The sequence below is a fragment of the Nanorana parkeri genome, unplaced genomic scaffold (genome assembly GCF_000935625.1).
Source record: "Nanorana parkeri isolate BGI_ZX_2015 unplaced genomic scaffold, ASM93562v1 scaffold256, whole genome shotgun sequence".
Classification (NCBI taxonomy): domain Eukaryota; kingdom Metazoa; phylum Chordata; class Amphibia; order Anura; family Dicroglossidae; genus Nanorana; species Nanorana parkeri.
The window spans coordinates 793,480-805,663 of NW_017306524.1; the positions used below are offsets into that span (position 1 = coordinate 793,480).

General features: G+C 38.3%; 1 protein-coding gene across 1 annotated transcript in view; it reads left to right on the forward strand.

Moving 5' to 3' along the window:
• Window positions 1-12,184, forward strand: part of ADAMTSL1 (ADAMTS like 1) — a gene marked incomplete at its 5' end in the record, with an annotated part of 230,910 nt that overhangs the window by 68,791 nt on the left and 149,935 nt on the right. The window contains 2 exons of the mRNA XM_018556868.1: window positions 707-781; window positions 8,487-8,644. Of these exons, the coding sequence (XP_018412370.1) occupies window positions 707-781; window positions 8,487-8,644 (233 nt within the window). The remainder of the gene's footprint in view (window positions 1-706; window positions 782-8,486; window positions 8,645-12,184) is intronic.

Below are 12,184 nucleotides of genomic sequence, written 5' to 3' on the forward strand. Positions count from 1 at the left end.
CAAGCATCTCCATACCTATGGGTGGTGAGGAAAGTATATTCTATGGGTGGAAACAAACTGTAGAGCACATGCACAGGGGTGCTCTAGGGAGCCTGGACATGTCATTACAGAAGGTACAGAATAAAACAATATTTAATGGTTGTAAACAATTATAGAGCTCATACACATAGGTGCCTCTAGGGAGCATGAATGTCTCAATACAAAAGGTTGCTGAAAAAAGTATTTGCTATCAGGGAATAATATCTGAACTCATACATATGAGTGCTTCAAGGAAGTCTTTATATCTCAATACAGAAGGGTGCAGAGAAAACATTTTCTATGAGTGGCAACAATCTTAGTGCTCATACACATGGGTATCTCTTGTTAGCTTTAACATCTCAATACAGAAAGGTGATAAGAAAAGCATATTCTATGGTTGCAAACAATCCTAGAATGCATACACATGGGTGCCTAACAAAGGGCCTCTTAATAGGAATTCTAGACTGCTTGAGTGTATGCAACCTTATTTTTTTATTTTTTTTGTAAGATAAAAATTGTAAATAACACAATTTTTGTAATAATGTGAAGTGCATTATTTGCTATAGTGGGATGAAATTAACAATGTTTGACATGCTATTACTAAAAGTGAATACTTGTATATTAATATGTTCGCATATTTTCTAAAAAGAATAATATTCTAAAATGTTGTCTGATTTTTTTTTTCTAGTGGATGATACAGTGGTTGTTATTCCATATGGCAGTAGACATATACGATTGGTGCTGAAAGGACCTGATCATTTGCGTAAGTAAATTTACCTTTAATAAGTGAGATAACCTTTTCTTACCAACATTACCAATTACAGAAGCCTCATTTCACTGGAATGGAAAGCCATCAGAGTTCTTTAGCACTTCTCATGAAGAATAACTACACAAGCATTCTATAAAAGGAGAACCAGAAAAGGTTAAAATGTAGGTGTTAGCAGCTGATTTCAGTTTTAAACTGGAAATGGAAAAATATGAAACTAGAAATAGGAATACAAAAGTTTTTCAGTCATCATGGCACACACAGCAAAACAGTACTAAAATAGCAAATATTTATTGAATAAACCTTAAAAATACACACACCAATATAAACCTATACCAATGTGAAAACACTATGGGGTCTATTCACAAAGCTGCCGAAGGATCTGGCCGTAGCTTTGGCCGATCCTTCGGCTAGCTTCGGCCCCAGGACCTCTTTGGTTCAGGAGAACTGAGGGGGTGCTGAATTTATTAATTAAGGCATGGCCGGCCAGCCAGCCATATGCATCATTGCACAGTATAATGCTTTCCTATCTGAAAATATTCTGGTATCTACTGTAGCAAGCAGTAGATATATGCAAAAAGTCTTTTTTTAAATCGGTTTAAACTTACCCCTGTCTTCGCCGCGCGCTCCCGTCCGAAAATACGAAACTGCTCTGGCGGCCGCAAAGCATCTTGGGGCGAAACAGGGAGGGACGCATGGTAAGTCTATGGACGCGGGCACCTGCATGCAGACACCGTAGGACAGGAAGTGCCAGCAAGGACAGAGTAGTCAGCGCTGGATCTGACACCCGCCGCAGCGCTGGAGGGACAGATGGAAAGAAGAGGAAGATCGGATTAAGAGACATCATTTAAGGTAAGTGATTTAATTAACAATGGGGGGAGGGGAAAAAATTGACTTTAATGTCACTTTAATTATTTACGCTACCAGAATCTCTTCAAACTAAGTTAAAAAATAGCACTGACCTTGCTTGTGTGAATAAAGCTTAACTCAAATCTTTACCTCTAATATTGTATGAAGTGATTATATACAGTAATTATGTTTAGTATAAAATCACCAATACACCTTTCAAAATACAACCTTTTAATATAACTTTTCTAACGCAGTAATACCTTAATCTTCCCTCCCACTATTTTCCAGCTGTAATGGCGGGTCTGATAGGGTCTTGGTGCTGCACCTGTCATTGACGGCATCATGCCTTCAGTGCAGGACTGACGTCCATGTTATCAGGATGGGATGTAGGCACTGCTAGATGTACCTGGCAACATTCCATCACTGAAGATTGGAGTAATGAGACACCAGCTTTTGCTGGACCACAAATTAAAATAATCAGATCTTGCTTAGGAATAGGGTTAGGGAGACATTATTCATTTTTTGCTTTCAGCTGACCATAGTTCAGCTTTAGTTTAGCTTCAGTGTAAGTATGCACACTTAAAATTCAACATTTAGGGGGTTATTAACTAAAGGGTGAAGAGTTTGGAGAAGGCAGGAGAAGTGAACAATCTGGGCCAACAAAGCTGGACTGAAAAGTGAGCAGAATTGGAGAATTTTTCTAAATCAGCTTTTTTGTTTTAGATTGTTCACTTCTCCTGTCTTCTCCAAACTCTTCACCCTATTGTGAATAACCCCCTTTGTCTACTAAGTACTGTTTGTTTATTTAAATGTCTTTTAAATAGTATCTTAGTTGTGCTTGCCTCCTGTATTACCCTGTGCATCAGCATTCAGGTTGGGAGATGTGGGAACAGCGTGTTGAACAATGCAGTAAAGCTAATAACGTTTTACTGCATTGCATGGAGTTGCCGAAAAACTGTTAAATATACAAGGTAAATCTTCTTTTCTAAACCAGAAAAAGAAAAACTGAATGGTTGTTATGGGCAAAACCTCCACTTGTCATTTTTCCCATTCTCGAGGAATACTAAGGGGTCTATTCACGAAGCTGCCGAAGGATCTGGCCGTAGCTTTGGCCGATCCTTCGGCTTGCTTCAACCATGACATGATTATCTTAGTAGTAAAGGATAACTAATTGCAAGAACAAAAATATAATATGTTTCAGCTAACCAGTCCTTAGATGTGATAACTGCATTAGTTCCCTTTTATAACACTAAGAACATTTTCTGAAAGTACAGAAAAATATCTGTTGATCTTGCCAAGATTCACAGTATCCTTGTAACTACCTGTGTTTTATTAGTTTTTAAAGCTATCATCTGTGAACTAAACTAACTTCCTCCATATGTTTAAATACAAAGAGAGACCTCCACATGGGTTCGTCACAGGTGCTGGACAGAGAGCCGTCTATACTCCACAACAAAGCCAATCCAAAAAACAGACGCACACTGCCAATCTTCACCCAGTGCTTCTTTATTTGTAAAATCCAGTCAACTCCAAGCTTGTGATCCCCTCCTGATGGTCGCTCACCTCTAACAAGTTTCATGTGTCGTAAACTCTATGGGGGGAATTTATAAAAACTGGAGCAGACAGAAAATGAAGCAGTTGCCCATGTCAACCAATCATCATCTTTCTGTAGTTGGCTCAGTTGAGATTTGAAAATGTGAGATAGAAGCTGATTGGTTGCAGTGCAAATCTGCTCCAGATTTTGACTACTCCAGTTTTGAAAAATTCCACCCTATGAATATGCTCGATTGGGTGATATGCGCTTGGGTGGGTATCACAAGCTTGGAGCTTACTGAATTTGACAAATAAAGAAGTGCTAGGTGAACATTGCCAGTTGCTGTTTTTGGGAATGACGTCCTCCCTATGTAATAAAGACAAGGAGAGGAATATGTGTTTGTAGTCCAAATCAGGAGAGCAGCCTAGGGTGATAATGCTGTTCCACCCTTGTCTGCTCTCCTGATTTGGACTACAAACACATCTTCCTCTCCTCATCTTTATTATATAGAGGAGGAGGTCAAACCAGTACAGTGAGGGATCATAGAGTAAAGGAGGTGCAAAAAATTAAAACATCATGATAAAAGAAAACTAATACAGCCACAAGCTGCTGTATATTAAATGTTTGGGTTTAAATGCACTTTTTTATATATTAGAATATCAGTAAAGTAGATCATACTATATCATAGGTTTTTACAGTCACAATAGTAACAAATTCTTAACATTTCCATTTTCAGCATAAAGTTAAACTCTCAGTATACCACTGAGTCACAAGATACTCTTACCTTATTAATGCCGGAGGAAGTAATTATGTAATTATAACTGCAGATACAAGAAACTATTCACTCAGCACTCTGTAATACCCATTCCATAAGAGTAAACTACAGGAGGACAAACCAAAACTGGAAAAGACAAAAAAACCTTTTCTCCACATAACTGATGTTAGTGTTACCTTTTCTGCCAAATTTCAAGCAGGAAGGAAATGACTTGTAGAAACAGGAAATTCTAACCCTCAGGGGGCTGCACACCATATGGAAGTTAGCCCTGTACGGTACTTCATCAGAGTGCTGCTTGGTGACAATATTTTGCTGAAAACGTTTCTGTGTTTACTTTTTTAACATAATTACTTGCAGAGGAAAAAAAATGCATGGCTAAATGGACTTTCACTAGGCAAATCTGTCCTACTGAATTCAGTCATAAAATGAGCTAAATGACAGAAGGGAGGGAGGTAGTGACTGGTGATTTTCTCCCCCAAAACTGCCTGAGTCTTTTTGGCACTGTATAAAACTTAAGTTAAGTGTATCTGCTAATGGCAGCTGTTTGATTTATGCATTCATTTTCATTTGGTGTTCTGAAACAGAACATTTTGGAGAGATTAGCACCTTGTAATCACTTGATTCTGTCAGATAGCTGCAAGGAAAAATTCAGGGTTCATGAAACCTCTATATAACAAATAGCACTGAATAGCTAACTAAGCATTATGAATGAAAGTGAACAAATGATACAAAGTTATAGCTGTGGTGGAATTAAAGCAGAACTATACCCTCCTATCCTTTACAGCCAAGGAAAGTGCCATCTTCGCCTCTGTTTGGATTGCAGTTTCCATGGTGTTGCACACGTGATCAGCTATGACACCAGCCATTTGAAGGCTTGGTTGAGAGCTGAAATAAACACACTAGCAACCTTGACAGTTGGCATGCCCTAACCCTAACTGTCTTGGGAGACATTAAATTGGTGGACCAAGTTCTGCTTTAAGAATAATTATGAAAAAAATGTAGAAAAAACATGTAATCATAAATGTATATATTTTTCAGAAATCCTAACTTTTCTTTAGCTTTGGGTATAGTACTGAATGGTTAGAAACTGATGTTTCCATTCAATATATGTCATAGTAATACTCACACTGTCACACTCCAGCACAAAAGGTGTCACCTCAAAGAAAGCAGCAAACAGATAGCAATGAAAACCTTAATGAGGTCCTTCGAACCGATCCACACTGTTTCAGATTGCCTCTTATTTTCTGTTTAAGTTACCTGTAGAACAAAAAGTTAGATGACATCTCACCAGGGGCACAGACCCCAATACAGAGTTTCGAACCCTTTCCCATGCAAAGTTAAAAATACATTTAAAAATAAAACTTTGGTTAGAGTGAAAGGTTCAAATGAGTATATTCAATAAAGCTGTTTGGAGAACATTGATAATAAATCATTGTTATCAATGCCTGCTTGTTAAGTTATTTACAAGGTAATGCCCATTAAGGCCCCATTCACACTGAGCGACGAGCGATATTGAGCGATATTGAGGGACTTGCGATATTGAGCGACTTTTTCCTATTGGGCTGTATGCAATCAGGAGCAAAATCGCTCGAAAAAAGGGTCATGTAGGAGCTACAAGCGATATTGAGCAATATTGAGCGACGAGATGTGAACAGCTCCATTTAAATGAATTGGAGAAGCTACATAGAGTGATATCGCATGGAAATATGAGCGATATCGCTGCAAAAATCGCTCGATAAATCGCTCAGTGTGAATGGGGCCTTAATACAGATACAAATCACTATGCTAAAAAGTCATTAGACTTATATAAAAACTGAAGAACAAAATGAGTGTAGGGTTTGTCTGAAGAAAGCAGTCAGATCCTGCTGTCACTTTTCTGTTCCAGGCTAGAACATGAAATCACACTTGATTGCTTGCTAGCTCCAGTAGCACAATATTTCTTTTGGTAAAGTTCTAGAAATCAGCCTGGTTGAAAACATCTGCTTTTCTTTAGTTGTTAGAAAAATCTGCTGATTCAGAAAAATACAGTTGAATAGCCAAATTTTTGGAGACTAGATGCAACCTCAAACTATGAGCCTTAGCATTCCATAGATAGAGCTGCACAGATGTTAGTAGTGAAAGACGTACTAACAGATATACTTACAGTATATTATATGAAATAGAATAGAAATATCTCCAAATGCGTCTGGTGGTTAGAAGAAAATATAGGTTTATCAATTTGCTATGCAAAGCATTACTCATTAAAGTTAAACTCCAGGCAGATATAAAAGACAAGTGAATATACAACACACAGCGCTAAAAATTAAACAAAAATACAAAATCAATAGTGCAATTTCATATTTGCTAAAACGCCAAATCCAAGGGCCTAAAACCAAATAGGTGAAATGTATTACAAAGTCCCAAAGGTAAGACGTAAGTGTCCGTGCAAGATATTCGTGCTCCTTATCCACCAACCCCCATAGTCAAACACTTACCAGAAATGTTTGACTAGATCAGCAAACAATCAGAGCTTCCCAGTATGGAGTAATCACCCACGATCTTCCCAGTAACGGTAGTAAATCACGAGTTCTCAATAGACAGATGGGAGCACTCCAACAACATGAAGAAATCGCTCATTCTGCAGTAAAACAATTTATTGGCTTAAAAAATATAGCAAACTCGCATATCAAAATCTCTTAATCCAGCTGGCAATGGAATAGTTTCCTCCACAAACTACCGGTGGCTCACAGGAACGCCGTCAGTAGGACCCACCCTTACAAGAAGCAAAAGCAATGTAAAACAAGCTCTTATTACTGTGGCCTTTGTAACTATAGGCATTGTGAAGAAATGTATCTTCAAAGTCCACAACAGAAGTACTGAAATCTCTTTTTCCTATTGCTTTCAACTGCAGCAGAATCTAGCCACTAGGGTTGGGCTTGATGTTCAAGTGGAACGTGAATTCAACTCGAATATTGCTGAACACACGAACTCAAACTCAATGCAAGGCTATGGGGGTAGAACTTTGAAAATCAAATGTCCCCATTTTGAAGGCTTATATGCAATTTATTGATCATAAAAAGTGTATGGGGATTGGGCTACTGCCCTGGGGGACATGAATCCACAGGTCAGGTTCAAGGCTTTAGCCAATTATGGCTTCAGAAGGCGAACACACGAACTAGCGATGTTCGAGTCAAACTCACGTTCGGCTCGAACATTGAGTCCATCACTAACTCTCACATTTAGTTTACAAATTTGTATTGAGATTAAAGTCTATCACAGGTGTGAGCTTGGAGTGGTGGCTACTTTATAACATACACAGGGACCATGGGGAACAAAAGTAGCCACCCTCCAGAAGGAAGGACAGTGTCAGCACCAATTCAGAGATGATTTGAGGATCTACAGCCGAGTTATACACAAATAAGATACATTTTTAATAATAGTTAATGCACTTGAATGCATTTTTTAGATTTAACTCCTGAGTTTAATGTTTAGAGTTTAGAGTTTGGTGTCACCTTAAATTACCCAGAAATTCTGAGCTAAGATTTTTCATTTCCAAAAAAACAGGCTCTTGGATATTTTTTTTCAGCCAGTATGCACATTGATTGTACAGTTCATATAAAACATACTCCCTTTAAGATTCCTATAAAGAGTTACTGCATATATCTTTATTTCATTTCTGTCGAGTAGAGGGGATTATGTCATAATTATTGTAATTGATTAATGCTGGCCATTCACTAATAGATTTCTTTTGTTTAGCCCGCAGAAAGAAATCCAACAGATTCCTCCATCCAAGCTTAAGAGCATAGGTGGAGGAGTCCCTCCTGCCGGGCTATTGTATTCTAACAGCCAGTGTCTACTGCTCTCAGAATACAGAAAAGGGAAATTTTTCTGCCCGGATCCATGGACAAAAATCGATTGAGTAATCAACTTTTGTCCAGCAGACAGGGCCACCAGGGCCACTAACCCTAATCCTGAGGCCATGAACTGCCTGTAAATTGGATGAAAATCTAACAGTGTATGGCTAGCTTAAATCTCCCACAACAAAGGTCACTGTCTTCAAAGGTTTAATTTTGCAATTGTGTGTATCCCACACATAGTAAGTGTGTTATATGTTTGAACAAGAAACGTAAAACTTACAAAGTCTACGTAAACCATGACATTACCTTTACTGAGTGAATAAACGGATTCCTAAAGCTGTGTTATCACATTTTGCTTTAACACCTACGCTCATGTCTTGCTATGTCCAGAAACTCTAAGCTTTTAAAAGTTGATTGCTTTCTTCAACTTAAGATGAATGGGTTTATAAGCGCAGTTATTCTAGTAATGGACAGAGTAGTAAACAATCATCAAATCAGCTTTTTGTTTTCCTGAAACACCACAGTTAAATGATTCCAATTGGTTGGATATTGCACATTACAGTTTCTCTTTGTACTGTTTAACCTTAAAAGTGCTCATGACTGACACACATAATTAGGTTGCTGTGTTGTATATTTTGAGCAATAATACACGACTGAAAATACAGCTATATATACTTTGGAGGTTCATTGCAATTTATACTCTTACAGACCTGGAAACAAAAACATTGCAAGGGCTAAAGGGTGAAAACAGTCTCAGCAACACTGGATCTTTTCTTGTGGACAACACTACGGTTGACTTCCAAAGATTTCCTGATAAAGAAATCCTCAGGATTGCTGGTCCTCTTTCTGCAGATTTTTCTGTCAAGGTAAGCCAAATTTGGTTAATCTTATGGGCAAAGTTCCAATTGTAAATACTTGTACAAGAGAGTTTGTTCCATCCCACAGATCAAGCAGCATTTGGTTTCCATTCAGTTTTCCCTGTGATGCCTATCGTGGAAACTTTCTTTAGTGTAGCACATAGTCTTTAGCACCTGTACAGAAATTATGTAATAACGTTTAGTTCTTGGCTCTCCTATACTTGACTAATGTTACATCTCTAACTATTTTAAGTGGGTGTTGTGATTTAATACCTTAACCAAATAGCATGAATCAGCAAGATTTGCTAGCTGGAATGTTATTCTGAAACGTATGTTGATATTTCTTTAGTGTAATAATTGCTCTTTAAGGAACTGTTCCACCAAAAATTTGGGTGGAGGGTATGAGCTACATGTTAAAATGCATCTCCTTTGTGCTTCTGTTCCCAGTTTCTGTGCATATGTAAGTTAGATTTCACATAGATGTCTATAGTGAATGTTACCATAGAGAGGCAGAACCATTCTGTTATTCTAGGGCCTAGGGCAACTGATATGCAGAGAAAATGGAAAGTTGCACTCCTAAGGTTTCTTTTTTATGGTCTGCATATTCAGGGTCTGTGGCTCACTAAGTAGTAAAGCCAGGATTCTGCACCTCACAGGTGTTATGCATGTTAAAGGGAATGCATATTGTTTTCTTTTTCTTTCTTTATAATGGTCAGGCTGAAAATATTCCCCATATTTTAGCAAGTAAATATGAAATGTTTCATATGAATATTTTATACTTTCGCGTACAGCCAGTAGGTGGAGTTCTCAGCACCATTTGATAGTTTTTAGTTTTCTCCTTGCTTCATGTTGGGGAAAAAACCTTCTGTTTACAGAGCTCAATAGCTCAAGCTAAAATGGATGCATTTAAGTAAAAGGTTTGAGCAATAACTCCTCCCCACTTACTCCACTCCCATCAGTCAGTAACGTCTGAATTTTGAGTCAGAGACAGTATGCCTGAATGGAAACCACTATTTTGCTTTTGGTTAAGTAAATCCATAGTGTTCTAGAAATTCTGTGCCAATGGTGTACCCTGCATTAAATGTTTATTTGTAAAACATATTTGTATATTACATCAATTATATATAATATAGATTATAATCTTTTGTTTAACCACTTGAAGACGAGGGTGCTAAACCCCCTTCCTGGCCAGGCCATTTTTCAGTATTCAGCGCTGCAGTACTTTGACTGACGTTTATTCAGTCATGCAAATTGCATTCGGGGACCGAGAAGAGATCAAAGGGAAATCGTGTACTGACCTCCCTTTGATCTCCATTGACAGCATCGCCGTGTCGGTCCCAGCCGCACCAGGCACAGCGGATCTCAGGACCTGCAGCGGCGGCAAAGAAGACGGCGGCTACGGAGGTATAGGGGGTGCACACCCGCAGCTATTACAAGTGATTGGGCATCTCTAGAGACGCCTGATCACTTGAATGTAAACAGCCATCGCTGGCTGTTTACATTGCTGACAGTTTCCCCACTCCTGTGCGCGCTGGTTGCCGTGCACAAGCGGGAGAAGGGGCAGGACGTCTTAAGACGCCCTCCTGCTCTTATAAGGCTCCTGTCCGGCCGTTCAGGAACGGCCATGGACGGGAGGTGGTTCATTTATTTTTTAAAGCTATAAAACATCAACCAAAACTTACACAGTACAATAAAATTGGCCTAAAACTATTATGAGTTTCCTTTCATTATTTTTAGAATGAGTAGCAGAAAAAACCCTTTAAAAGAGAATGGCTACTGCATTTCAATCATTAATTTTTAAAAACAGATAAATTACTATGTAAGGGATACAAATGTACAATTTTAACGTTGGCACAAAACTTGGAGGCTTCCTATTGTAACCTGGGAATCATATAATCACAGCATTTTACAAAAGCAGTACCATTGACGGCTTTTGGAAACATTTGCCGATAAAAAGCAGTCCATTTTGAGCATTATATCCCCAAATTCCCCCTGTAAGACTCAAGGTATTCCATGCCAAGCAGTACAAAATAGTTATCAACAATACATCTCTTGTGTGATAAAGGATCAGTGACTCAGCTCACCACCTTGCATCTAAACCAGTAAGTACAATGCTCATTCATTTATGACTGTGCAGCACTGGCAGATAGAGTGGAATTGTTTCCCATTAGATATGTTATTTGGATTATATAAGATAATCTAAAACATATTGCTGAAAGAAATACATACATTGTGCTTGAACTCCAAGAACAAAAAATGCAGCATTTGGGAATCACAATAAAATGAAAGTTTTTTTAAGAAGGCCATAAAGACTTTACAAAGCCTTCAGCCACGTAGCTGTAAGCGTTGTACATAGTCCAACATATTTCTTTGGTATCATGGGATCATCACACACACATGGTGTATAATGCATAACTGGTGGCTATATGGCAACATTATTTGTAATAGAGATCAAAAGGTAATAATCTAATACATAATTGTGCTAACACAATTCATATTTAACTTACCAACTTGTTATTTAATATAAGTTAATTCTTTTAACTTTGCCTGTAGTTTGAGAAAAATTTCTGCATATCACATCCATCTTTTGGGACATATTTAGCATGACTTTCATCCAAGTTCTGCAAGTTAGTCATTATGGTCAGTTTCCAGAGACCATTGCTGAAATTACTTTTTTGGCTGTATTAACATTATTTTGTGTAAAACATTTTTGAATTGAAGCCAGATACCTATTTTCCCCAGAATGGTGCTTGTTGTTGAACTGTTAAGTCTCCACACAGCTGCTGCCTCATTAGTGTGGTTAGTAGAAACATTTATTTTGATTTAAGGGGAAGGTAGAACTTTGTAGGTTTGTTAGTGATGCTTGACAAGGCTGCTACATTTCAGAGGTTCACTTCCTGTGAAATATGGTGTGATGATGGGGAACCACACATTTCAGTATGTTCTCATGGAGTCAGAATCGGAAATAAAATACAGAGATGCCTACATTAAGTATAGCCTACCTGCTCATTGCTGTACTGTCGGCTATTCCATTACATTTGGTTGGTAATCGGGTAATATGCATGACTACTTATGATGCTGGAACAGTCACCGCAAGCTCCTTGCTGCCTCTTGCCTACAATTTACAGTTACAAGTTCTTTACTAACAAAAGATGAAAGTTTAGTTAGAGAGTAATATAACAACTATTTCATGAATCTACAACAGCTGTATTCTGATATCGGCTGGTGGCCACTGTCAGAATACCTTAATGGAGCCAGCAGGTGATTGGATGTTAGCCATTTGGCTAAGAATTTTCCATCTGGCTCCTTCAATTAGTTGATCAAGGCATGCCAGGCGGAAAGGTTCTGACAGCAGCACCCACGGCACAAATTTCATCAGGTTCATCGGGAACAGGCTGAAATTTGAACCATGTGTACCTGACACTAGTCCTTGTGGTTGCCAGTATCTTAAAACATATCTAAATCTAAGAACAACTTCTGTCTCTCTCTCTCTCTCTCTCTCTCTCTCTCTCTCTCTATCCTTCTCTCTGTCTATCTCTCTCTCTCTCC